Genomic DNA, 26,657 nt, shown 5'->3' on the forward strand with positions numbered 1-26,657 from the left:
CAGCAATCGGCTAGTGTCTGAGCTGGTGTATTTGCATACAGCAATTTGATTGGGTAACGCTTCCATCTGCGCTTGAAAAGTTGAGAGTCTTCTGCAGGGTCCGATCCACACCTGACGTCACCCATTCAAAGTGAATAGGAAGCGGTGACACTGACACCCCGTGTGAATGGGGCATAAACAAGTTGCAAGGTTCAGGTTGCAATTCCATTTACTCTATTTCTGTTTCTTAATTGTTTGCTTAATCTGTAAGATTTATATTTTGTTGCTTTTAGTTACCCAAATCCAACTATTTAATGAACTGTAAAAAAAATTTATACTAAAATACTTTAGTATTTTTTTAGTAAAAACTAAAAAGCCAACCATATTGTAACACTTGCCAATTAGTTGTTGTTGCTGTTTATTATTATTATTACTATTAATAATAATAATAATTAATGGTTATAGATTTTTTTATAACATGTCTTTGAGTTTTTTTTTTTTTTCAAGGTTTTACAATTTTTCAAACCCCAATACTGCAAACTTGCCCCAGACAGGTTTAGGGGGAAACCTAAATAAATAATAACCCATTATTTAAAAAATAAATAAAAATAATATTAAAATTAATTTTAAAAAATAAAATAAAAAATTAATCAAGCTATTCTGAAGCCTCTTCAATATCTCAATTTTTCAGTTCAAAAACCTCCCAGATATCACAAAATTCATGATTATTGATTTTTTATTAATCTAAAAAAAACCTGAAACTGCCCAATCTACTCATTTATTTACAAAATTGATTTGATAATTCAGCCAATGGCTTTTTTTATCCAGTTTTTTTCTTTTATTTCATACTAATATATTCTTTTGAAACCACCGAATGTTGTTGTTAAATATCCTTGTGCAATGTATTTTAAATCTAGATTCATCTATATTAGGCCTATTTGAATAAACTAAAACATTTTATTTAACGTCAAACTGCTGCGTTTAAGTCTTGTGACGTTCATGCGTACTAGAGGAGTTGTAAATGAAGCACTTCTTACAACATTTCGTTCAAGCAAAATATCCCTTTAAGGCACGTGTCAAACTCAGTTCCTCAAAGACCACAGCTCAACACAGTTTAGTTTCAACCCTATTTGAACACTCCTCATCAAACTAATTAAGTGCTTTGGGCTTGTTTGATATCCACCCATAGATGTTGAAGCAGGGCTGGATCTAAACTCGCAGGGTTGTGGCCCTCCAAGAATTGAGTTTGACACACCTCCTAAGGCTATTATTGTACTTGGTTCAAGTCACAACATGGTGTTGTTTTGATAAATTAATCAAAAAGATGAAAATTGACTAATGATTTATTTTATTTTACATGTTTGCATTCATATGGATGTGACCGATGTGAAATTGCCACTTGTGTAACTTTGTTACATCGAATATAATTGTTTAAAAAAAACATTGAGACATTTTTGAGCATTTTTATTGTACTGTAAAATACTAGCATTCACAAAGTTAAAAGGGATTTGCTGTTTTGGTTAAAAAAAAAAATTTTCACGGAAATTTTGACATTTGCATGGAACTGCTCATATTCAGTTCTACAGGAGTTGTCACAAACCGGCTGACGGCGTTGTTATGCGTCCATCAATTTCGCTATTTTTCGTCCACAGCTCAGTTATTCTGGGCTTTAAAAACATTTCGAGGTTCGTACTCGAAGTCACCACTTTTTTCTGGCGTTTATGTGCGTTCAACTTGCAATTACCGTTCATCCGACATAATATAAAATGCAGCGCGCGCACGATACATGTAGTCAGATTGTAGTCCGGAAGTTCTGCGCTCTCCGTTTTGTGGGAAGTCCAGCAAGAATGAAGTGATCTCCGTTTAACTTCACCTTTAATCCAGTGGCAGATGGCGGAAAAATCGGATCCAATCGCGATTGGCCTCTGCTGTCTGCTTATCTGAGGATCACATGATGAGAAGTGAAGCACTTCAGGATGGCAGATGAAGCACCGCTGAAGTGGACTGTTATTGTCCTCACATGTCAACATAAAGACAGTGTGTATGCTTTCCAAAGAGGTGAGTTAGTGATTTATTGACGTCGAATATCAATGCTGATGTACATAAGGCTTACGTGCATTTATTGTTCTCTCTTTAGTTTCAATTTCACGCCATTCACTCTACGTCAACGTTAAAATAAAGTTGAATAGTTTATATCATTGCAGATGTGACGTTATTACTCTGAATTGTTTTGGACACGATGTAGTGAAATACCATGGTAATACCATTGCATTTTAGATAGGGTTTTGGCACATAAATACAAAAGTCCTTTACCAAACACTTTGCACTTGAACTTGTGTTTCTTGTGTTTTTCCAGACTTGAAACTCCCTAAATGTAAAAACTAAAGACAACAACTGACTTAAAACATTAAATTAAAACTTAAAATTAAATATTTTATTAACATTATATTTTTCTATGAAATTAATGATCAAACTTTCTATAATGTGCATTTACTGTACATAAAGATTACTATAGACTCTTTTGTGCCACCTTATAAATGTTGTTTTTTTCTGTGAATACTGAAGAGTTGAAGTTTTAACACAAAAATGACCGGTGTTACAGATGAAGAGGAGTCAGATACTCAATTACTGAAACTTTACTGAAGATAGTTTGCAGCTTCATCAGCAGAAGCCAGCTTCGTAGGCTGCTCTGCTTCCAACCTCAAATCAACAACGATAATACACTTGCACAGTGTTTCCCAAAGCTGGGGGGGTCGCTTGGTGACTTCCAAATTCATTTAATTAAACTATTAGAATTACCATATTTTGTTCATAACCTACTGAAGAAGTAAAAATTGTAGTTAATAGTTACTTTAAAAAAACATGCAAATAAAAAACCATCGGCCTTTCGATTTATTTAATTTTTAAAAATTATTACTTTTATTTATTTATTTATTTATTGCTACCCCTGTGTTGTACGTTATATTAAAGACACAGCAATAGCATCAGTTGTAGCACATTGATTTTATAGCACCAGGTTAAACTTTGACACCTTTATAGCACTCGCCTACGTCAAAAATAAATATACAGGCCACAGCTGAACATGGAGGATGTGGTGTTGAGTAGTGTTCTTTAAAATTGAACGAAGAATAGACTTGGGCCAATTGGTATGTGCACATCATTATGTGCAAGATTTCTATATTTATAGCCACCTCACAGGATATTGGGAAGCCCCTTGCATTGTTATTTTTGGGGGTCAGAGGCTTAAAAATATGGCACCCCCTGCCCTAACATATGTCACTAACTGCGTTATACATATAGGTGTTTTAACCTGATTGGTTAACCTGATTGGTTAAAACACAGATAGATAAATTGCCATGTGTGTGCTTACAATTCTGAAAAATATCTCTAATGATTACTTATGCGTTAAGCATACAAAAATCAGAGCTGACCCCAGACCTGTAAGAATGATCTATAAAAAAAGTATAACACACACACAGTGCACAAACTCTTTTATATTCAAGGCTGTTTCTCGCGCTCTCAGCCATCTTATCAAAACTGGTAGAATAAACATAGAGTAATACAGAGACAGCCAACACAATTCACGTGACCTCTTGAATGGGTCTGAGAAAACCAATAACTTAGCATACAGAAAAAGCAATGACACTCATATCATTCCAGTTTTACTTTGAAGAGGGATTACACTAAGGTTATGGTATAATCTAGGCCAGGGATGTCCAAACTTGGTCCTGGAGGACCGTTGTCCTGCAGATTTTAGCTTCAACACACCTGCAAGGATGTTTCTAGACTGTCTATTAAGAGCTTGATTAGCTAATCTAGCTGTGTCTGTGGGTTGGAACTAAACTTTGCAGGACACCGGCCCACCAGGACCAAGTTTGGACATCCCTGTACTAGACCCTTTAACATTTAACCTGATTAATAATCATAAAATCATAAAGGATATGTGTTACTTCATCCTGGAGCAGACATCCATCAGAAAATCCCATTCAGAAGAAGTATGAGGTGACTTGAAAAACCTCCATTGATGATCCATTTAGGCAGGAAAAACTACAAGCTTTGAATGTTTATTTCAGGTTTATATCTTCTAAACATGAATTTAGTATCACACTAGTTTACAGATATCCTTTAGACCAGGGGTGCTCAATCTTGTTCTTGGTGAGCCACCTTCCTGCAGATTTCAGTTGCTACCCATCATATCAAACACACCTGAACCAATTAATTAGGGCCTGAACACCACGTGATAATTACAGGCAGGTGTGTTTGATATGGGTAGTAACTGAAATCTGCAGGAAGGTAGATCTCCAGCATAGATATACATACTAGATATCTCATAGGGACCCTGAGCATGCGTCAATAGTGCCGCCACATTGGTACAGTGCTCCCAGGACAAATGTCATTCAACCGCACTAGTCAAGACTGTTATTGCATGAAGATGCGGGACTTTAGCGCTGTCTACGGGTGTAGTAACGAGCAAACAAAGAAAACAAAGCACAAAGGCAGAACATTTCATAGGTAATATTAAGTTTTTTTCTGTTTTTGTATGTTCTGAACTTTTGTGCTAATCAGGTAACGTTATTGATGATAATACAGTCACTTACTGCAATAACCATAAGGCAAAGCAGCTCCAACTCGCACTAAACACTCGGCTTATGATAGTTTTGTTGAATAAAATCAGCAAACAATGCAAAAGAAATATGACAACGAGATGCTGCACTGCCACAAACTTGTATCATTGTCGGCTAACGTTAGTGAAAGAGTCGTTCGGGGGATTCATTCACAAGCGAATCGCTCCCTCCGTCAGAATGAGAAGTGAAAGCAGGAGAGGAGGTGTGTTTCAGGACACGGATTAGATCAAATTTAACAGGGAGGGTGAATGGTACATTTCTGTACAAACAAACACAAGCTTTTTGTCAGGAATGCCCGTGCGATCATTGATCCGTCAATGTAGAAAAGTGATGTAAAATTATAATTTTCGTAATTAGAAAAAAAAATTACATACTAACATCCAGGAAAACTCCCGATCATAGATATATGTGTATATCTCTGGCTTTGGATGGCCACAGTCCTCCACTGTCCCTTGGTCCCGCATTCATTTCAAAGGAGCTCTACCCTGTAGCAAGATGGCGGCGCTATTGACGCATTCCGTCCAATAGACAACAATAGGCCAGACGACATCTAATGTATATATCTATGGATCTCCAGGAACAGGATTGAGCACCCCTGCTTTAGACTAACATACTGATAGTAATAGCGTTAAAATGTATATTATATATTTACACAACCTTTCAAAGCAATGCACTTTGGCATGTTGAAGATGTGTCTTCTCCACATCAGCAGGTCTCTAGTCCATGTTCAGGTGTATCTGATGATTGTAGGTGTTTATGTGGCATATCAGGCACAAATCTGTATAACTACATTGCCATGACACAGGTATTACAAGGAGATGATGACTTATGAGGAGATTGCTGATGTCCTCATATCTCAAAAAGCTTATAAATCAGACAGAATGAGTTTTTATAAAGTAAAGCTGTTCTAAAAAAACAGTGTTAGGGGTAATGTGCTGTCAGATATTGTCTGTACAGTATAAATACATTCATTAATTTTCCTTTGACTTAGTCCCTTATTTATCAGCGATCGCCACAGCGGAATGAACCACCAACTATTCTGGCTTATGTTTTTTACACAGCCGATGCCCTTCCAGTCTCAACCCAGTTCACCCCCTCTCATATTCACACACTCGTACACAATTCACCTATAGCGTATGTGTTTGGATTGTGGGGAAACCCACACGAATATGGGGAGAATATGCAAACTCCACACAGAAATTCCAACTGATCCTGGAACTCGAACCAGCGACCTTTTTGCTGTGAGGCCACAGTGCTAACCACTGAGCCAACATGTTACCCAGTATAAATACAACGGAAACCTATGTAATGTCCTCACAACTCACAAAAAAACCTGTTTGTGTGTTTGTTTCAGAGCTGGAGGTGCGTCAGAAGCGTGGGGTTCTTCCAGATGATGCTCTGCTGTTGACTGTTCCTGATCCTCATGCTCGACTGGGCAGCGGTGGAGCCACACTGAATGCTCTGCTGGTGGCTGCAGAACACCTGAGCGCCAGAGCCGGCTACAGCGTGAGCTTCTCTTTACTCTGTGTGGGATTTGTAGAGAAATGCTCAATGGATGCATACAAGATTTTTTTTATACTTTATTTTTATTTCTATTTTTAAGGAAGGGAAAGATAATAATACAAATAATAAATAATTCAATTCATCTATATTTGTATAGCGCTTTACAATGTAGATTGGGTCAAATCAGCTTCACATTATAGTGAATTGAACCTGTGTCAGTTCAGTTTAGTACGTTAGTTACAATCAGTTTAGTACAGTTCAGTTCAGTGTAGTTTAATATTCACTGCTGAGAGTCCAAACACTGAAGAGCAGCTCTACATGTCTCGAACTAACAGGTGTGAGGAAAAAAACTTCACCAATTGGCGACTGTGAAGGATTTAAAAAAAAAAACCTTGAGAGAAACCAGGCTCAGTTTGGCTCGACCTTTTCTCCTATGGCCAAACATCTTGTGTAGAGCTGTAGTCTAGGTGCCGTAGGCTGGAGAACGCTGGACCTCGGTGAAGACTCGTCTGTCCCTGGAGTCTCACAGGAATCTCTGCTGCTCAGGATACGGCCTGGTCCAGGATTGTGGAAACCTTAGGATCATCTCTTCACAGGTCTCGGGCTGCATTAGTGGCACTGTATAGTCTCTGAAGGCCTCGGGATGAGTATTCCCAGATGGAAATAGAGAATAAAGAGAATAATTAGTTTAGCTGCTGTTCATAGTGTATATAAAGGAGATGTGTGGAGCACATTCATGTATCATACTGCTATGTGATGCACTGAGTGTATGCTTTACTAAAAAGATAGGTCTTTAAACTAGTTTTGAACTGCGAGAGTGTGTCTGAGCCTTGGACATTATCAGAAAGGCTTTTCCAGAGTTTATGAGCCATAAATGAAAAGGCTCGACCTCCATTAGTAGACTTTGCTATTCTATTTAATCTTATAAATAAAAAATAATAAAAAATACAATAACACACTGGAACTTAAATGATCAGTTTACTGGTCACATATTTTCTTACAGGTCACGTTAACAAATACATATAAAGATCAGTTTACAGGCATAAGTACAATCCATTTCTTCCAATATTGCAGGTATTTGTCCATTTGTAGTTTTAATGAAAAACTCATCCTCTCCATATTTTGAACGTTGGATACGATATGCAACCATTCAGATTTTGTAGAGGGGATGGATACAAGATTGAGATGAAAATAGAGATTTTTAAAGTTGGCATGAACCGGAAGCTGCGACCATTCATATTTTGACGCAGCACCTAGAGAAACGGAATATTAAATGAGAAAACATTGGGCTTGTTTTTTCTACTGCGAGCCGATTGGATGTAATAAAATAGGCATTTCATTCAAAAGATAAGAAAAAAGGGTTTCGGCAAAGTTATTACTAGGCCCACATAGAATCTGCACATGCAGAAATCCAAAGCTTCCACAGATTTTCAGCCAATCATTGAGTCTATTCATTTAGTTGTGTGAAAATTTATATTGATTTACTTTTTACATTAATTTAAGTAATATTACTGACAAATATGAAAATGTTCATATGATTTACTTACAATACAGTTTGTAAAGTAATAATCTCTGTCTTTTAGCTAATATATGGTAGATATATTATATGAGAGTCTTGCTTTGTTTACCAAATGTATGGATCTAATTGGATTTGCATTGTAAATATTAAATGAAAGTTAGAAATGTATCATATGTTTTATTTAAAACAATATGTTTTTAGTTACGATACACCCAAAATCATTCCGCAGAAAAACAAAAAATGTCTGGCCCTGGTTATTACAACCTAACAGACACCTCCTCTTCCTCGCTATTTCAGCTTGTTGTGATATTCATGTGTTCGTCATTTACTATGTGTAATTATCATAATTTCATTTCCTCTCTGTATTTGCATTGATGAAGATGAAATGTTTGTGTTCAGGTGGTGAACGCTGATGTTCTGGATGACGCTCATATCCTCATCCTACACACGGTCTGTAACGCAGAATTAAAAAATTGGATGTGTATCATGATCAAACGTGCTTATAGGTGTGTGTGTGGGTTTCAGGGACGAGATTTCCCATGGGACGGCTGCAGCAGGGCTTTCTGCTGGATGCCTGTGCAGAGATCTGATGCTGTAGAAGGAGCTGTTTGTTGCTTGGATCTGCTGTTGGATTGTCTGTCCACAAAGGTGAGCAGAACACGTGTGTCACGTACTGTACACACAAATACTCAATTAAAACTTCTGAAAAAACTGGGACATTTACATGCACAAGAATCTGTGATTTGTCAATTCTCTTTATACTACGGGGTTGGTAAATGCTCTTTCTGATTGGCTGATGAACATTTTTATGTGTGGAGTTATTTTTAGATACTAATAAAGTATGAAGCGTAGTTACAGACAGGTTTTGACCGCATAACTTACATTCCATGTCACTACACTGAATGATTGGTCAGTTATTTTATAGATACAGCAGTCAAAAAGCACAACAAAACTAAACAAAGTGGCTTCGAATGAGATGCGTAAGAAACTAGTCTTACATACTGAAGCATTTTGAGGAAAAAACTTGACAAAAATGAAGATAAAAAAGAAGATATTTTGAAGAATGTTGAAAACCGGTAACCACTGACTTTATAGTAGTTGTTTTTCATACGATGCATGTCAATGGTTACAGGTTTACAGCATTAAAACCCTGAAACTTGTTTGAAACAATCAATAATTGTCATATTTAGTGAATTACATGTTTAAAATCAAAATTAGTTCCTAATTACAAAACATTTGATATGATCTCTTTGTGCTTTTGTCAAATAAATAAGTTAGAGAATTAACTAAGCACAGATTGTTAAAGGTTTTCAGAATTGAGGTTTGTACATGAACTCCTACACCATACTCACAATGACAGTACATGATTATTATTATTATGCACAATCATGCTCAGTGAAACATCCTGTTGTTTCAGATCTGCGCTGGCTCTCCGCCAGGCGTTTGGGTGTGCAGCACTGATATGATGCTGAATATTCCAACGCGACAGGGTGAGCAACTTTTATACAATTTTATACAATAGCTTTATCTAATGCACCTCCCTGCGCCAGTTTCGGTTTACTCGGAGTGCTCCGGTTTCCTCCCACAACCCAAACACATGCAAGTTAGATGACCTGAAGATATTAAATTGTCCCTCCCCTGACTTTTGTTTAAGGAAACTCGTGTTTGGATTAACTGGTTCTCACCATGATTATAGCCTTAGCTACTGGAGTGGTGTTAAAGGGATGGTTCACTCAAAAAATAAAAAAATGTACGCACTGTTTACTCCTCTCAAGTGGATCCAAACATTTAGAGTTTCTTTCTTCTGTTGAACGCAAATGGACATATTTTGAAGAAAGCTGAAAACATGTAACCATTGACTTGCATAGTAAGACAAATAAATATTAATTGAATGGTTACACGTTTCTTTCTTCAACATGTATTCTTTAGTGTTCAACAGAAAAAAGAAGCTCGTAAAGGTTTGAAACAAGTAATTGTGAGTAAATGGCAGTGATGGAAAGAGTACTGAAAACTCATACTCAAGTAAAAGTACCATTACTTGCCTAAAAATGTAGTGCGAGTAGAGTAAAAGTATCTGTCGTGAATATTACTCAAACTATGAGTAAAAAGTAGACCGTTCAAAGTACTCAAGAGTTGTGAGTATTATGCTGTATAAAGCTAATGCGTTTACATGTAATTTCTTGATGTGTGTGTAAACGTAACATTCTGTAGTGCATTTAGTTATTGCCCAGCAGGCACACAACATCATAAGATGTTAATATTAGGTTAAATTTAGCTTGTGATGTCAAGTGACCAAAATAACGTTATCCTTAGACGCTGATCAGAATTTTGATGTCAAATAACATCGTCAAATGACATTGATATTTGGTTGATTTTGGGTTGCTAGAAAGTGACCAAAATCCAACGTCAAGCCAACATCTTAAACCAATGCCATATTGACGTCAAATACTGACATTTATTCATCAGGTACTGCAACCAAAATTCAATATCTGATAGGCGTCGTAACGATAACATCCAAAAAACGTCAAGCTATCATTAGATGTTGATATTTGGTTGATTATAGGTTGGATGTTGGACATTGACGTTGGCCTGAAGTTGAGTTCTGACGCCAACCCGATTTTCATTTCCAAACAAAATGTAACGTCCCTATGATGTTAGGGTACAACGGCAATCTAACGTCTTATTGATATCCTGTGCCTGCTGCGTGTTTAAGGCCATTACGGTCATCATCATACAGTAAACATCCATCATATTCTTATCAGTGACATGCATCTAAACAGTCTCTGGTTCATTGCGTGTAAAGATTTAGGACATCTTCTTGGACACTTTTAGTGCGTCCAAATGGTTTGCTGCAATTATAAATGTCTTGAGGTAGTTCATTATGATGTGATTTACCTCTGTGTGATTTGATTGGACAGAAATAACAGGACTGATTTCTGTAATCCTCATAGACAAGAAAGAAATAAAGTAGTGAGTGCAATTTGAGGGAAAGTAGAGGAGTAAAAGTACTGATATTGCACTAAAAATGTACTTAAGAGAAAGTAAAAGTACACATTATTAAAACTACTTAGTAAATTAAAATTTCTGAGAATTCCCTACTTAATTACAGTAATTTGAGTATTTGTAATTGGTTACTTTACACCACTGGTAAATGGTGACAGAATGTTAATTTTTGGGTGAAAACTGAAACAGATTCCATCAGTAATTACTCGCCGTCACATTGTAATAAACCCATTAGAACTTCGTTTATCTTTAGAACTTAAATTACATATACTCAAAGATATTTTTTTATTAAATCTGAGATCTAACTGATCCTGATTAGACAGCAAGGATCCCAAGATGTCCATAAAGTAAATAATAAAATACAGAATAGTAATAGTTTTGTGAACGATCCCTTTAAGATCTAAATGAATAAACATTAATGCACAAACTCTACACTGTATATGAAGTCACAATTACAATTTCTTAGGCAGAGTTTTATACACACAAGCAGTTTTATAGCTTAAATGCTACAGTAAGATGTTTTACTGTAACATTTGTTGTTTAACTCTTAATCTTTTACTTTTGATTTGATCTATATTATGTTTTTCTCTTGACAGTGATTCCATGGGACGGGTTTTCTGGGGTTCGGGTTGTAGCTTTACCAGGTGACATTGATTTTGCAGTCCATCATGGCGTCTATATCACCGATGCTGAGGTGCGTTATTGGAAATGAGGGTTTGAAGTGTCTCTTTTTATGTGTTTTCTGATATATTTTTGCTTTTGTAGACCAGAGTGCGCAACATTATCTATAAGGGCTCAAAGGAGGAGATCAGCTCTGCCACAGTTTCTGATGGGAAAGTTCCTCTGGTATGAATTTAATTGGCAGTTTATGTTACTATACTGTATATGTTCAATTAAAATAATTTGAAATAACAAAATTATGATGACAAAATTATTGTGTTATTATTATTCCACAACTGCAGTGTCACATGACTTTTCTTTTTAAAAATCATTCAAATCAGTTGATTTGCTGTTAAGGAAAAGTTTCTGATTATCGGTGTAGGTCCTAGTAATATTTTTTCTGAATAATTTGATAAACGAAAGCTATAAATAACACCATTCAATTCAATTAAGTCTTGTGTTACATTCTTTAAAAGGGACCTATTATGTTTCTGATGTCCCACACAAATGATGTTTTATAACTATTTGATGCTGCTCCTTTTAGGGTTTGATCCTAATTGTGCCATTTTGGTGACTGTCGCTTTAAATTCAAATGAGCTTGTGCTCTTTTCAAAAGAGGGCGGAGCTACAGATGCCTGTGTGTCAGCATAGTGGCAGATACAATAAAATGACTAACATCCTATGCTATAAGGTCCTCTTTAATGTTTTTAATTGATTATTTTCATAATATGTGATTATATTTAATGATTTTTATGTATTTTAAGTGATGACAATGATGAATAATGCAAAATATATATTGTTTTGCACATTTTAAAAATGTGCTATAACACATTGTATAAAAAATTACATCATAATTTTACTGAATGCACAAAAATGATGTAATTTACTAATATGTGTTATAGGATCATTGCTGAACAAAAACATTAATTTCTTTCAAAAACCTTTTCTAAAAAACTCAAAACATTATATATTTTTACTTTTATCATAAAGTTGCATTCAATAATTTGATTGTATATATTTTTAATTATTTTGTGGAGGCTTGCTAAAAGTGTCTGTGTGGTGCTCAGGTGTCCGGGCCGGTGTTTTTCTCCAGGACTGTAGCAGAGAAACTCTTACAGACTCATGTTACTCCACCGCTGGACGGCTGTACGTATCTGGGCATGGATTCAGGAGCGCCACCACTTGAGGTGAAAACACACAACAGAGTTCTCTTTTTGATTCCTCTCAACGACAAGTTCTAGACCTTCATTGAAAAATGCTAGTATCTATATATGCTAGCATGCTAGTACCATGAAAGTACATTGTTGTTTGGTTTACAGATTAAATATTAAAACAGCTTTCTGTGCATCTCAGTTTGCTTGTGCTATCTTTTGCAGATATCTCTGTTTTTAGATGTTCTGGTGTGTCTTTGCACTGATGTGACCGAGCATGAGTTTATTAATGGAGAGAGAACCGGCTGCATTTCACCCTCCTCACCTCAGGGAGCAGCAGTGAAGAGCGGGCGCGCAGTGCTATGGAGGAGTCTCAGAGGATCCTTTATTTCTATGTGTATGCTTTCACTAAATTTTTGTAACTTTCTGACTATTAGGCTGCATCCGAAATCGCATACTTCTATACTATAATGTACGCTAAAAATGGTATGGGAGATGAGTAGTATGTCTGAATTAATAAAATTCGAAAAACAGTACGTAAAAAGTTCCGGCGAGATTCTGAAGTGCACATCGCAAGGACACTACACTATCTCATGATGCACTGCGAGAGAATTCATGAATAGGAGTGAAGCACCGCAACTGATGCAGGTAGGTCATGTGATGATGACAAAATGGCGGATGTAATAGATCCGTGTTCCATCCATACCTCTCACATTCATACTGTATAGAATGCACTTTTCTAACGGTTGAGTAGATTTAAATTCAAAAGCAGCACCTACTGAGTAGTAGGCGATTTCGGACGGAGCCTTAGTTTCCTCTCAAAACATCTACAGACAGATACAACAAGAATATTATGGTATGTCACTCTTTGTTTCTAGTTTACATTCCAGAGGGTCGCTATGATTATTTGACCCAGTCAGGTCGGGAACATGTCGATCGTCTGACAAAATCTGGATCTGAGACCACGATTCTCTCTCATATTAAGGTAGGAACTGTTGTGAATATAATTTTTTTTTTTACATTTTTGTGTTATTTAAAAGTTTATTTCTGTTGTGAAGGATGTGAAGTGTGTGGCTGAAGGCAGCAGGGTGATAAATAGCATCCTGGAAGGAGACGTTCGTGTATCTGCAGGTGCTGTTGTGCAGCACTGCCACCTAAAGGTTTGGAGGGCTTTTAATTCTCCTTGGTTTACTCACGGTATATTGAGAGATTTAGTTATTTTTAGGCAATATTTTTTCCAACCAAATATTGTTTCGCTATTAAATATATAAATTATAATTTCTTATTCTTCTTCTTATTATTAAATAATCACATTACGTTTAATTTTCACTTTTAAATATTTTTGTGTTATTCTGTAAAACTTATTGTATTTTTTTAAATTTTATTACAGTAGGCTAAGATAGTATTTTATCCATTTGTTTTTACCTCGTTTCATTGATTTTTATTTATTGCTGTGCATACAAACAATATTAATTTATAATTATAATCTTAAATTCTAATCTTCTTAATTATAGTAGAATATTATAGTATTATTAAATTGTATTATATTATAGTGATTATAGTAGTTTTGCAAAGTAATTTTTCTTAAACAAGTTTATACATTTTTAGCATATTACCTTACATTTCACATATGGTGTGTAGAAAATAATGTTCTGAATGATGATGATTCATACAAATTAGGGTTGGGCATCTAAGCTATAATGCCGATCCGATACGCATCTCGATACAAAGAATACGATCCGATATATTAGCGATACATTTATGACATATTGCGATGCAACACGATACGATTCACACCCATATCACGATACGATGCGATATTTCAGCACTAACTAATTAGATCAAGTTTATGAGATGATGTGAAAGAGGATGCTGTGCCATTGAATGAGTTTGATTATTTATTAACCAAGCAAAACCAAGCCTTTTTACAAACTGGCTCTTCTCTCAGAGCCAGAGTGTCAGTTTACAGTAGAGGGCCATTTTAGAACATATAGCACATATTATTTAAGTATTTTCAAGATAAACAAAATGTATAAGTGCAATATATATTAAATATATATATATATATATATATATATATATATATATATATATATATATATATATATATATATATATATATATATATATATATATATATATATATATATATTTGCACTCTTTCAACATAAATAAATTTAGCATTGCACAACAAGAATTGTGATTTAACTTTTCAACTATGAAAACAAGTTTTACAAAGATATTTTGCCACTGATTATTCAAAACTTAAGGTGAACTAGCAGTGTTATGCTGCTTTGAAACATCACTGTCACTGTAAACAACAGGCTAATAAAAATATAACAAACCAGCAATCTTCTTGCTGTGAGGTGGTCAAACTACCCACTGTGCCACCGTGACACCCAATTATTTTTATCATTATTATTATTAATATTATTATTATTATTATTAAATAAAAATTAACAGGAGGAGGTGTTTAAAACCTTCGTTCTCCGTGACACTAGGCTGAATATCTTTGCAGATGAACAATGCAATAGCATTCGTTATTGGCGTAGAGCGAGCAGAACTGTTGCGCATGGAAAAAAAAACTTTCAATGCTTTTCTCACCACTTTTGGAGCTGGTTGAAGCAGTGCGAAAGCCGGGGATGCAGAAACACTGGAAGATGCTTTCACAACAACACCGAGGCGCCGCTTTAAGTGAGATATCAGATTAGTCGTACTGCCCGCGTATTTTACAGATGCGCGGCACATTTTGCAAATTGCATCTGTCCTGTCATGTCGTCCATCCTTAAATCCATAATGTTGCTTGCCATACTTTAGATTTAAAACTCAGTGGGGAATAAAATGTTTGTTTTGCTTCTCGCGCTTTCTGAGGGCGCTCCACTAGCTTCATCCGCACACCTGATACACTGAGTTGTAGTGTGTGCACATCCGCAAATCCGTTGCTAAGGCTTACTTTATGTAGGTCGATTAAATTATGCGCCAAAACAGGTTGACAACACTTGTTAATAAATAAAAAATACATTCTATATTAAAAATATAAGCTGTATCTCGGAAAAATCGATGCATCTCGCAAAAACCGATGCATCTCGATTTGCTTCCAAAATTTCATTCATCCTCTGCTGCTCAACCGATGCACTCGCATCGTGCACGCGCATGACCGCGTATCGATACATATCGGTTAATCTTCCCATCCCTAATACAAATATAAATACTATTTGCTTTACTGTGCAGTTTTTGTTGAATTAAATTAAATGCAACATGCGTATTAAATACAATTTAACATATAAACTTAGAGAATTTTATTAAAAAATAACTATCAATCACAATGGTTCAACTCTCAACTGCAGGGTCCAATCCAGGTGCCTTCTGGGTGTCTGCTGTCTGGGCTTGATATGACATCATCATCCTACATCCAGCCTCTGCCTCTGTCCAGTGACATCATCATTCAGGCTCATCGAGTGATGCTGGGAGAGATGAAGTTGACCGTATACACGGTTTTTGGAGCTCATGACAGTTTAGAGGTGTGTTCTCAGTTATATCAATTAATATTGATTTCTTTGCTTTTATTTTCAACAACAATAACAATGTATGCTAGTTTGGTGTATTTTATTGATTATTTGCCTTACAGGCCTCCGCTGATGATGCCACTGCATCATTCTTGAATCAGAAATGGAGGGATTTTTATTCTCGGACTGGAATACAGTAAGAGTGATCATTTTGGAGTAAAGATTCACCTAGAGAACTGATCCCAAATTCACTTTCATAATGAAAGAAAGTTTCATTTATTTGAGTCCAATGGGAAACATCAACTCAAAGTTTGTGCGGTTTCATTAAATGTTGAACAGTTTTTTTGTGGATTTGTTTTTTGCAACAGTTTCATTTCTTTTTTGATCACTCAATCAGCCAGCAATTTTCATGCAGGACAATTGACCTGCTTTCACCCAGCCAAACAGGTAAAACAGATCCTGAAAGCTGAAATCGTTGAAATAATAAAATGGCCATCCAAGAGTCCTGATCTAAACCTGTTTAAAAAATCTTTGTAAAACCTTGATGAAAAAAGTTAGAGCTAATAAGGTGTATTTAAGTCATTCAAAGCAAGGGCCTGTACAATTTTTTACTGCTGTAACCTTCAGAAATTGTACTTGTAATGCTAGACATTATGTGCTAGTCATTGTTCTGTATTTTTTAATCAGTGTTTTCCACCAAAAAGGGTTTTTGTTGATGTTTCTTAGTTATTTAGTAAAACTCTGTTCTCCTGTCACAATAAAGACAACTAACATATTTCAATATATGGCAATTTAGACAAGCTTTATTATTTACAGGTCTCTCAATGCAGGCAGCTAAATTAGCAAATTTTTCACTAACTATAAATTCTTTCTGTAATAGATGTGAAGTAGAAATAGCTAATCAAACACACGTTTTGGTCATGTTGTAAAATTACCAAGTTCTGGCAATTATTATTTAATTTAGTTTCAAATGTTTTGCATGTATCAATTGACCCTTGTTTTATTGTAGGAATATGTGGTTTAATTACAGGTCTCAGTTTAGACAATAATACCAAAAGTATGATTTCTTTTTCAACATTAATTGCTAAACGTCTTATACTACTTAAATGGAAGGACACATTTCCTCCAACTTTTAATCAATGAATTAGGGATCTTATGTACCATCTTACAAATAAGAACATTCGGTTCTCCACCAAAGGTTGCAGTCAAAAGTTGTATCTTATTTGGCAGCCAGTGCTGACATATATAGAGCAAATTGATCCAAACTTAATATTTGCAGTTTGACCATTGTTTGTTTGTTTCCTAATTGTTTTTCTACTCTCCATTTGATTATATTTTAATTTCTAATTATTTTATTTCTTTATTTTACATTTGCTTAGCCTATTGTGACTCATTGTTTGCGTATATATTTACAATAGATGAGTGAACATAAAAGAGAACTTTACCTACTTGTACGTATATATATATATATATATATATATATATATATATATATATATATATATAAATATATATATATATATATATATATATATATATATATATATATATATATATATATATATATATATATATATATATATATATATATATTTATATATATATATATATATATAAATATATATATATATATATATATATATATATATATATATATATATATATATATATATATATATATATATATATATATATATATATATATATCATGACATGATGTAAAACAGATTCAAAATTTGCATAATGTATTGTATAGAAATGGTGAAGTGGGGCCGGGGGGCTCTGTTAGAGCAAAGATAATTTGTCTCTGTTTTTCGAATTTTTTGGAAATTGTTGTTTTATTGACCAAAATGTTTATAAAAAGTTCTAAAAAAAAAAAAAAAACGAAACGAAAAGAAAATGAGGTGTTTATAAATTTAAAAAGTGTGATCTTCTCTGTGTGTTTGTGTTAAAGGCCTCTGTACCTCTGGGGTCCTGAAAGGAAGGAGACAGGCTGTCTGCTGGATGCCCGTTTGTTCCCTGTGTTCATGCCACACTCAGGACCTGTGGGACTGGAGGGAGTTTGTTGGCTTCTGGGTGGTTCTGGGACACTGGAGAGCTGGAAGGAAGCCTGGAGACTCTCGCTCAGGGATATCCTCATCCTGACGGACCAGCAGACGGAGTTACACTGGAGAGAGGAGCTGTTCTTCAGTGTGGGCCGCAGAACAGCCGTGGACACTCTAAAAGGCCACAGAGGTCTCAATTTACTCCCGTTTTTTAGAGCAGCAGCACTTGCCGGCCAGCAGGAGGCGCTACTGCATGGACTGGATTCAGGTGAGGAGTGAACTGGGTTTGTTTTGATCCTTGAAAATGCTTGAAATTTGAATAGTGCTTAGATTTTGAATAGAGGGCTTTAAACTACTTAAAAGAAGAATAGTTATGTTTTGATAATACACTACTGATCAAAGTTTGGTGTCTGCACAATTTTTAAATGTTTTGAAATAAGCTTCACTACTCAGAAAAGCTTAATTTATTTAATCAAAAATACAGAACAAATTGTGAAATGTTATTGCACTAAATAACTGTTCAAAAATAGTTTATAATTTAATTTAATTATTTATTCCAGTGATTTTAATGATGCATTTTCAGCTTCATTACTCCAGTCTGCAGAGTCACATAATCCTTCAGAAATCACTGTAATACTAATTATTATTATTATTAATGGTAATAGTAATAAAAAAAACATCATTGACTGGAGTAATAATTTAATATTAAACCACATACAATAAAAAAGCAGTTATTTAAATAGTAAAAAGTATTTAACAATTAAACTTTTTTTTTTTTAATTTGATGAATGCCGCCTTGATGAACGGAATAATTTTCTTTAAAAAAAAAAAAACATGAAAAAAAAACTGACCCCAAACTTTTAACCGGTAGTGCGTATCTTACTTAATAGGTAATAATAATAACTATCTAATAAATTTTTTTCTGCTTTTGCATAAAATGAAGGCTCTGAAGTCTGCGCATGTGCCTGTATTCTTTATCTGCACCCTTTGATAAAGTCGTGGAAGAAGAGAATATGAATGGGGATTCACACTTTGTGACCGAACAATGGCTGACATTAAAAAAAATACACATTTAAGATAAGATGACACATTTAAAGGGATAGCTTATGCAAAAATTAAAATTTAATCATTATTTACTCACTCAAGGCGTTCCAAAACTTCTTTGTTCTGTTGAACACAAAAGATATATTGAAGAATGCTAAAAACCTGTAACCATTTACCTTCATAGTAGAAAAAACACTATGGAAATTAATGGTTTCAGATTTTCAGCATTTTGTTAAACTTCTTATTTTGTGTTTAACAAAACAAAAAGTAAAAGTTGAGGGAATTATGGCATGTCAAATTATGAAATTTAAATTATGAAACTCATTCAGCATATGTTTTTAAGCAGCGGATGCCCTTCCAGCCACAACCCAGTACTGGAAATGTATGTAAATCATAAAAATGTACAATTTTGGGTGAACTATCCCTTTAGATTTGTGTGAATTACATTTAAAAGAGTAAATGACAGTAAATCAATGTTCGGCTTGGGGCAAAAAGGCCAAATACAATTCCTAAGAATACTATACTATACTATACTATACTATACTATACTATAGACCATTTTGAGGGATGTAAACAGTTTTTTTTTTTTAATTTCCTGTTTTCATTTTTAATTTTCATAGTGTCCAAGAATCCTAAAAAGTCCACATATTGATAAATAATGTTATGATGGCTGTTTTACAGTTAAGAGCTGATTAAACTGCCTCTTGTCACAGTTACAAAATAGTTGGCTTATGTTGTTGTTTGACAACAAGCAGTAAATGTTCATCGCCACATCGAAATGGTCTATACCAGTGGTTCTCAAATTTTTTTCATCAAGTACCACCTCAGAAAAAAACTGTCTCTCCAAGTACCACCAAAATTAGCAGTATTGAAATACAGTAGCGTAGTAGGCCCAGTAAAGCAGCTACAACTCTGCAAAGTTAAAAAAACGTTGCAGATTACCTCGGATATATAGGCTATATGTCATATATGGCAGATTATATACATCATTTTTGATAAATTCTGAAATGTGTATAGCATGTACTAAGCATATTTCATTCCTCTGTGTACCACTAGAAGGAAGCCTGTGTACCCCTAGTGGTACACGTACCACAGTTTGAGAACCACTGGTCTATACTATACTATACTAAACTTTACTATACTATACTATACTATACTATACTATACTATACTATACTATACTATACTATACTATAACATATAGCATCTGATATAATATGAGGAAGTATGTATATGTAGTGTATGTAAATTTGTAATTTGTGTAGCATACAGGTCATAGGTTAAACTTAAGTACTGCCCAGAGTAGATATGTTTTGCCATTGGCCATACCTGAAATGTAATGAAAATGCATCTGGAAAGTGCTTGAATTTGACTTTGGAAAAGGTGTAAGAAAATGTGTAATTTCTGAAAAGGTGCTAGATGAGAGTAAAAGATGATCATTTTTGAATATTTGCAGACTTTTGAGTGAACTTAAGGTTTGTTGTGCTCTCAGTTGCTGCAAACAGCAGTGGTGATCTGGGAGTAGCGGCCCGCTGTCTGGCCTGTATCGCGGATGTTCTTGGCTGTCTGGCTGGTGAAGGGAAAGGCGGTTTGAGAAGCGGACCAGCAGCGAATCCATCATGGGCTCCTGCTTTTAAACTCCTGGAAGATGAAAACTTACCTGCAGGAGTCCAGGAACTGGCCAATCAAAGAGAGCGCTGGCTGAGCAGGTCAGAACTAATGTGTTTTTTTAAACAAATATATTTTTAAGAATTTTCTATGATGATTTGCAGTGTTTTGGAAGTTACTTAAAATATGAATTATTTATTATATAATAAGGGCCAAACGGTGGCTCAGTGGTTAGCATTGTCGCCTCACAGCAAGAAGGTCACTGGTTTAGAGTTCCAGCTGGGTCAGTTGGCGTTTCTGTGTGGAGTTTGCATGTTCTCCTCATGTTGGCGTGGGTTTTCTTTGGGTGCTCCAGTTTCCCACAGTCCAAAGACATGCGGTATAGGTGAATTGAATAAACTAAATTGGTCGTAGTGTATGAGTGTGTAAATGCGAGAGTGTATGGAGTGTACGAGAGTTTCCCAGTGCTGGGTTGTGGCTGGCTGGGCATCCGCTGTGTAAAACAGCTGAGATAGTTGGCAGTTCATTGCGCTGTGACAAACTCTGAAATGGAGTCTAAGCCAAAGGAAAATAAGTGAATGTATGAACTAAATAATAAAATGTTATTTAAATTACTTTTTAAAAGTTTTCTGTTTGAAAAGTAACTTAATTACTCAATTAGTAATTTTATTACTACTCAATACTACCTAATATCAGTATCAATTTTAGTGCATAAACAATAGAAATTAAACTTAATTCTTTATATATGACTCAGACAGAACCTTTTAGCTTTATTAAAAATGTAACACTACATTAGAGAATTATAAACATTATCAAAAACCAAAACACAAAGCAATGATATTTTCAAAAATATTTTATAATGATATTTTCATAAATACTATACATAAATACCATGCTATTTCATAAATACCATACACTGACATACATTTTTAAAGAAATAATTAATTGTTTCTTAAGCACATTCGGTTGTCTTGACAAATGTAACCTTTAAAAGAACCTTTTTTTCATTCATTCATTCATTTTCTTTTTCGGCTTAGTCCCATTATTAATCCGGGGTCGCCACAGCGGAATGAACCTCCAACTTGTCCATCACGTTTTTAAGAAGTGGATGCCCTTCCAGCCGCAACCCATCTCTGGGAAACATCCACACATACTCATTCACACCCATACATTACGGACAATTTAGCCTACCCAATTCACCTGTACCGCATGTCTTTGGACTGTGGGGGAAACCGGAGCACCCGGAGGAAACCCACGCGAATGCAGGGAGAACATGCAAACTACACACAAAAACGCCCAGCCGAGGCTCGAACCAGCGACCTTGCTGTGAGGCGACAGCACTACCTACTGCACCACTGCGTCGCCTCCTATTTTTTTAGTAACCTTTAAAAAAATATGATTATTCTGCTAAATATATCTGTAAAACCAAAAACACAACTCCTCTGCTTTTCTAAATTGACTTATAATGTGCTTGCCTTAAAAACTCTACGGTAAACAGTTCTGTATAAGTAAATGCACTTAAATGACCTAAAACTAAAAAGTAATCCCTTACTTTACTTTTTTATTCATTCATTCATTCATTCAGTCAGTCATTCATTCATTTTCTTTTCGGCTTAGTCCCTTTATTAATCCAGGGTCGCCACAGCTGAACGAACCGCCAACTTATCCAGCACTTTTTTTTTTACGCAACGGATGCCCTTCCAGCTGCAAACCATCTCTGGCAAACATCCATACACACTCATTCACACTCATACACTACAGACAATTTAGTGTATTCACCTGTTAGTGTATTCACCCAATTCACCTGTACTGCATGTCTTTGGACTGTGGTGGAAACCAGAGCACCCGGAGGAAACCCACGCGAATGCAGGGAGAACATGCAAACTCCCCCTAGAAACACCAACTGACCCAGCCGAGGCTTGAACCAGTGACCTTCTTGGTGTGAGGCGACAGCACTACCTACTGTGCCACTGCATCGCCTACTTTTTCATCTTTAAAGTAATTGAATTGCAGTATCTAGTTACTCTGTGAATAATTGGACCCAACACTGATGATTTCTGCAGAGCTGATTTGTTGGTGAGAGCTGCCAGGCATTATGAGGGGGCGGGGCAGATCCTGCTGAGGAAGGCGGTGATGTCAGCGCGCCAGTTTGTTGTCATTGGGCAAGCAGAGATGCCACCCTTGGGAGAATGGCAGGAAGTGGAGTGTCCTGCTCGACTGGATCTGTCAGGTGAGAATGTCATCTGATCAGAGGGTTTTTTTTGTTTATGACTGACTGTGTTTGATGTTAAGAATAGCACAAACTTGAATGATGACATGACACAGGTATTACAAGAAAATGTATTATGAGGACATCGCAGATATCACATTTTTCGAAAGGTTTATAAATCATACAGAATTTGTTTAATCTTTGTTTAGGTGTAGGATGGATATTGGGCGATCGAAAATCCAGTTTTTACAGTGTAAACACAACGGGAACCAATTGAATGTCCCCACAATTCACTAAAACAAACCTGTGTGTGTGTGTGTTTGTGTGTTTTCCTCCTCAGGTGGCTGGAGCGACACTCCTCCTATAGCGTTTGAACATGGTGGACTGGTGGTCAATGTGGCGGTCAGGGTGGATGGAAAGCGTCCGATTGGAGCTCGAGTTCGTCGTGTTTCAGAGCCTCATCTGCTATTGGTCAGTACCAGCGGTGAACCGGGCTGCAGCATCTGCACCGAAACACTCTGTGAGGAGCTGACTGACCTGGAGGACTATTGCCAGCCTCACGCTCCAGGTCAGACCATGTGTGTGCTTAGATCTACAGTTGAAGTCAGATTTTTAGCCCCCCTGTATATTTTTTATTTCTGTTTAATGGAGAGAAAGGCTTAACTTGGTTAATTAGGCAGGTTAGGGTTATTAGGCAAATCATTGTTTAACGGTGGTAGACTATCAAAAACTAAATATTGCTTAATGGGGCTAATAATATTTACATTAAAAAGGGTAAAAGATTAAGAACTGCTTTTATTCTAGCCAAAATAAAACAAATATGACTTTCTCCAGAAGGAAATATTATATAGGAAATACTGTGAAAATTCCTTGCTCCGTTAAGCATCATTTGGGAAATATTTAAAAATTCACAGTAGGGCGAATCATTTTGACTTCAACTGTACATGTACAAAACCTGCATTTAAGAATATCAGTGTAATGTGGTGTGTTTGTGTTGCAGGTGCCCTGTTAAAGGCTGTGTGTGTGTGCAGTGAGCTGGTGTGTGTGTCGTCTTCTGTCTCTCTGAAAGAGCAGTTGCTGCAGCGTTGGGGAGGAGGACTGGAGATCCACAGCTGGTCCACATTACCACACGGCTCTGGACTCGGTGGGTTTGTAATACTTTTGACTCAGTTACTGTTTACATGTTGTGTAATAGGTTTAATAAAGCACATTTTCTATTGACCTTATTCTTCACGCACAATCAGGCGCAGCCAAAGGAATCTTTTTGACTTCCATTAACTTCCATAGCTTTTTAGAAATTAAAAACAGCTCTTTATGCTGCTTGATGTTGCAAACTGATACTTTCTTATTATAATATTCTAATTTTTATATATAGTCATGAACACAATTGTTTGTCGAGCAAGACAATTTTCTGCTTTTTATTATTCTTAGTAATTTCTCCAATAGGCAAGTAATAATTGTGGTAATAAGAATTAAAAGTGATGTGATTATAGTTCTTTCAATAATTCATTTTTAACTCCATTACTTGTGTTTAATGTTCTTTACTAGACATTTAATCCTACTACTACTACTACTGAGTAATAATAATTATTATTAATATTATTTGTATTATTATCATTGTTATAATTAAAGTTGCTAAATAATTACATTAATAATAATAATATGTTGTATATTTTTAAAACTAAATTTGTAGCAGATGTATAATATTTAATTTGACTCATTTTTATATTGTATTTAATAATTAATTTAAAATTTTTAAAATATATTGTCTTTTATTATAAATTTAATTTTTATAATAATTTTAGAATTATTAGAATTAATTAAACTCATCATTTAACTATTTTGATATAACTTATATTTTTGTGATGTCTAAAGACACAATTTTGCTTATTATTATTTTATTCTAATTAAATTGAATATATATCTTATGTTTAATAGATTAATCATGTTTGTACTTACTCAATATTAAAATAAATTCCTTTTAATTGTATGTATTTATCCAGGCACCAGCAGTATTCTGGCAGGAGCAGCTCTTTCTGCAGTGTACAGATGCACAGGACGGAGCTGCGACACAGACTCTCTCATTCATGATGTGCTGTACCTGGAGCAGATCCTCACCACCGGTACCAGACTGGATTTCATTACTCTATTATTACTTTATTATTATTATTATTTTTTTTTTTTCAGAACGAGACTCATCATCAAGCTCTTCCATGAAAGACTTTGTGTTTCTTAAAGATCCTTTCATAAATTTTAACATTTGGCAGTTTACTTAAAAAACAAATTAATCTAATACTAATAAATTGTTTTAGCATAATATATATTTATGCTAAATGCTAGTGATGGGAGGTTCAGATCATTTTACTGACTCTGAGTCTCATTCAAGATGAACAGATCTTTTTTCGAGTCAATGTTTTAAGATGCTTCCAAACACATCTACAACTAGCCCAAAGGTTGATCACACTACAAGTCATGACTAGAATACTACTGTACAGTGCAATGCTACTAAGAAAGAGAAAATAATCCCTTATTGTTCACCTGGTGTTTTATCTATGATTAACTCTGCTCACCTCTTCTAACATGTCTTTAAATTTGAGTCGTTCGTTCACCTGACACTGACAGCCCCATTTGAGCTTAACCAATGCACACAGTCTGAAACTCGAGAAATGAACGGATCAAATCTTTTTCCAGCTCTAAATGCATATGATTGGCTTCTGTCTTTCACATGATGACTGAAACCCGATGGAGGACTCGAAAAATTAACTAATCTTCTCCTCCACCTGCACAAATGTGAGCATGCGCGAATGAACGAATCACTCCCTGAAGGACTCATTGTTCTCGAGTCACATAAAAGATTTTGAAAATGAACGAATCATTCATGAACGACTCATCACTACTAAATGCTTATGTTCATTTCCAGGCCTTGTTGATCTTCATGTGTGCTGTACAACTAAATTAGTATTAATAAAATCAAATACTCTTATTATTTGCACTGTCGAAGTTACATTTTAAAATAAATATATATTTTCCTTGTGGAATCAGGACTCAATTTTTACATTTATTGGCGTTTGACACATTTTTAATCTGTTTTTATTCATTTGAAGTCTTTGTTGTTTTTATTTCTTTTACCTTTTGTGTGATTATTTTATGCTTTTTTATTTTATGTCATATACTGATTTTGATTCTTTTTATCTTATGTATCTTCTTTTTTTATATCTTTTAGCACTTTGCATGACCATTGTGTGTGAAACATGCTAAATAAACAAAACTTGCCTTGTCTTTCAGGTGGAGGATGGCAGGACCAGGTCGGCGGGTTGTTTGGGGGAGTGAAAGTGGCCCGATCTGCAGCTCAGCTGCCGCTGCGAGTGGAAGTAGAGGCGATTTCTCTGACTCCACACTTCCTGTCTGTCCTACAGCAGCATCTTCTGCTGGTTTACACTGGAAAGACACGATTAGCACGAAACCTGCTGCAGGTACAAGCGGCTGATGCTGACCAGCAGACATGATGTAGAGTGTGGGAGTTTTCATTGGGTCACTGTGCGTGTATGTTTGTGTGCAGGACGTGGTGCGCAGTTGGTATGCTCGTTTACCCTCCATCGTACATAACGCAGAGCAGCTTGTGAGCAATGCAGAGAAGTGTGCTGAAGCCTGCAGAGACGGTGAGACATAAAGCAGGGGGTGATTTCACAAAACATTCATCCTTTTTCATTCGGCTTAGTCCCTTATTTATCAGGGGTCAACACAGTGGAATGAACCACCAACTATTTTGGTATATGTTTTACACAGAAGATGTGTCACCCAGTCT

At 35.5% G+C, this 26,657-nt stretch overlaps 1 protein-coding gene across 1 annotated transcript in view; it reads left to right on the top strand.

Annotated features, from left to right (window-relative positions):
- The first annotated feature begins 1,769 nt into the window (after window positions 1–1,769).
- The window catches only part of fcsk (fucose kinase), a 29,141-nt gene continuing 4,253 nt past the window's right edge, over window positions 1,770–26,657 (top strand). Inside the window, exons 1-21 of the mRNA XM_073942737.1 lie at window positions 1,770–2,037; window positions 5,959–6,110; window positions 8,026–8,076; window positions 8,152–8,274; window positions 9,044–9,116; window positions 11,226–11,323; window positions 11,395–11,475; window positions 12,357–12,476; window positions 12,666–12,837; window positions 13,319–13,425; window positions 13,499–13,600; window positions 15,788–15,961; window positions 16,069–16,142; window positions 17,901–18,259; window positions 20,528–20,744; window positions 22,707–22,873; window positions 23,193–23,420; window positions 23,853–23,996; window positions 24,856–24,975; window positions 26,138–26,325; window positions 26,412–26,511. Of these exons, the coding sequence (XP_073798838.1) occupies window positions 1,956–2,037; window positions 5,959–6,110; window positions 8,026–8,076; window positions 8,152–8,274; window positions 9,044–9,116; window positions 11,226–11,323; window positions 11,395–11,475; window positions 12,357–12,476; window positions 12,666–12,837; window positions 13,319–13,425; window positions 13,499–13,600; window positions 15,788–15,961; window positions 16,069–16,142; window positions 17,901–18,259; window positions 20,528–20,744; window positions 22,707–22,873; window positions 23,193–23,420; window positions 23,853–23,996; window positions 24,856–24,975; window positions 26,138–26,325; window positions 26,412–26,511 (2,932 nt within the window). The 5' untranslated portion in view covers window positions 1,770–1,955. The remainder of the gene's footprint in view (window positions 2,038–5,958; window positions 6,111–8,025; window positions 8,077–8,151; window positions 8,275–9,043; window positions 9,117–11,225; window positions 11,324–11,394; window positions 11,476–12,356; window positions 12,477–12,665; window positions 12,838–13,318; window positions 13,426–13,498; window positions 13,601–15,787; window positions 15,962–16,068; window positions 16,143–17,900; window positions 18,260–20,527; window positions 20,745–22,706; window positions 22,874–23,192; window positions 23,421–23,852; window positions 23,997–24,855; window positions 24,976–26,137; window positions 26,326–26,411; window positions 26,512–26,657) is intronic.

The sequence above is a fragment of the Danio rerio genome, chromosome 25 (genome assembly GCF_049306965.1).
Source record: "Danio rerio strain Tuebingen ecotype United States chromosome 25, GRCz12tu, whole genome shotgun sequence".
NCBI classification, from domain to species: Eukaryota; Metazoa; Chordata; class Actinopteri; order Cypriniformes; family Danionidae; genus Danio; species Danio rerio.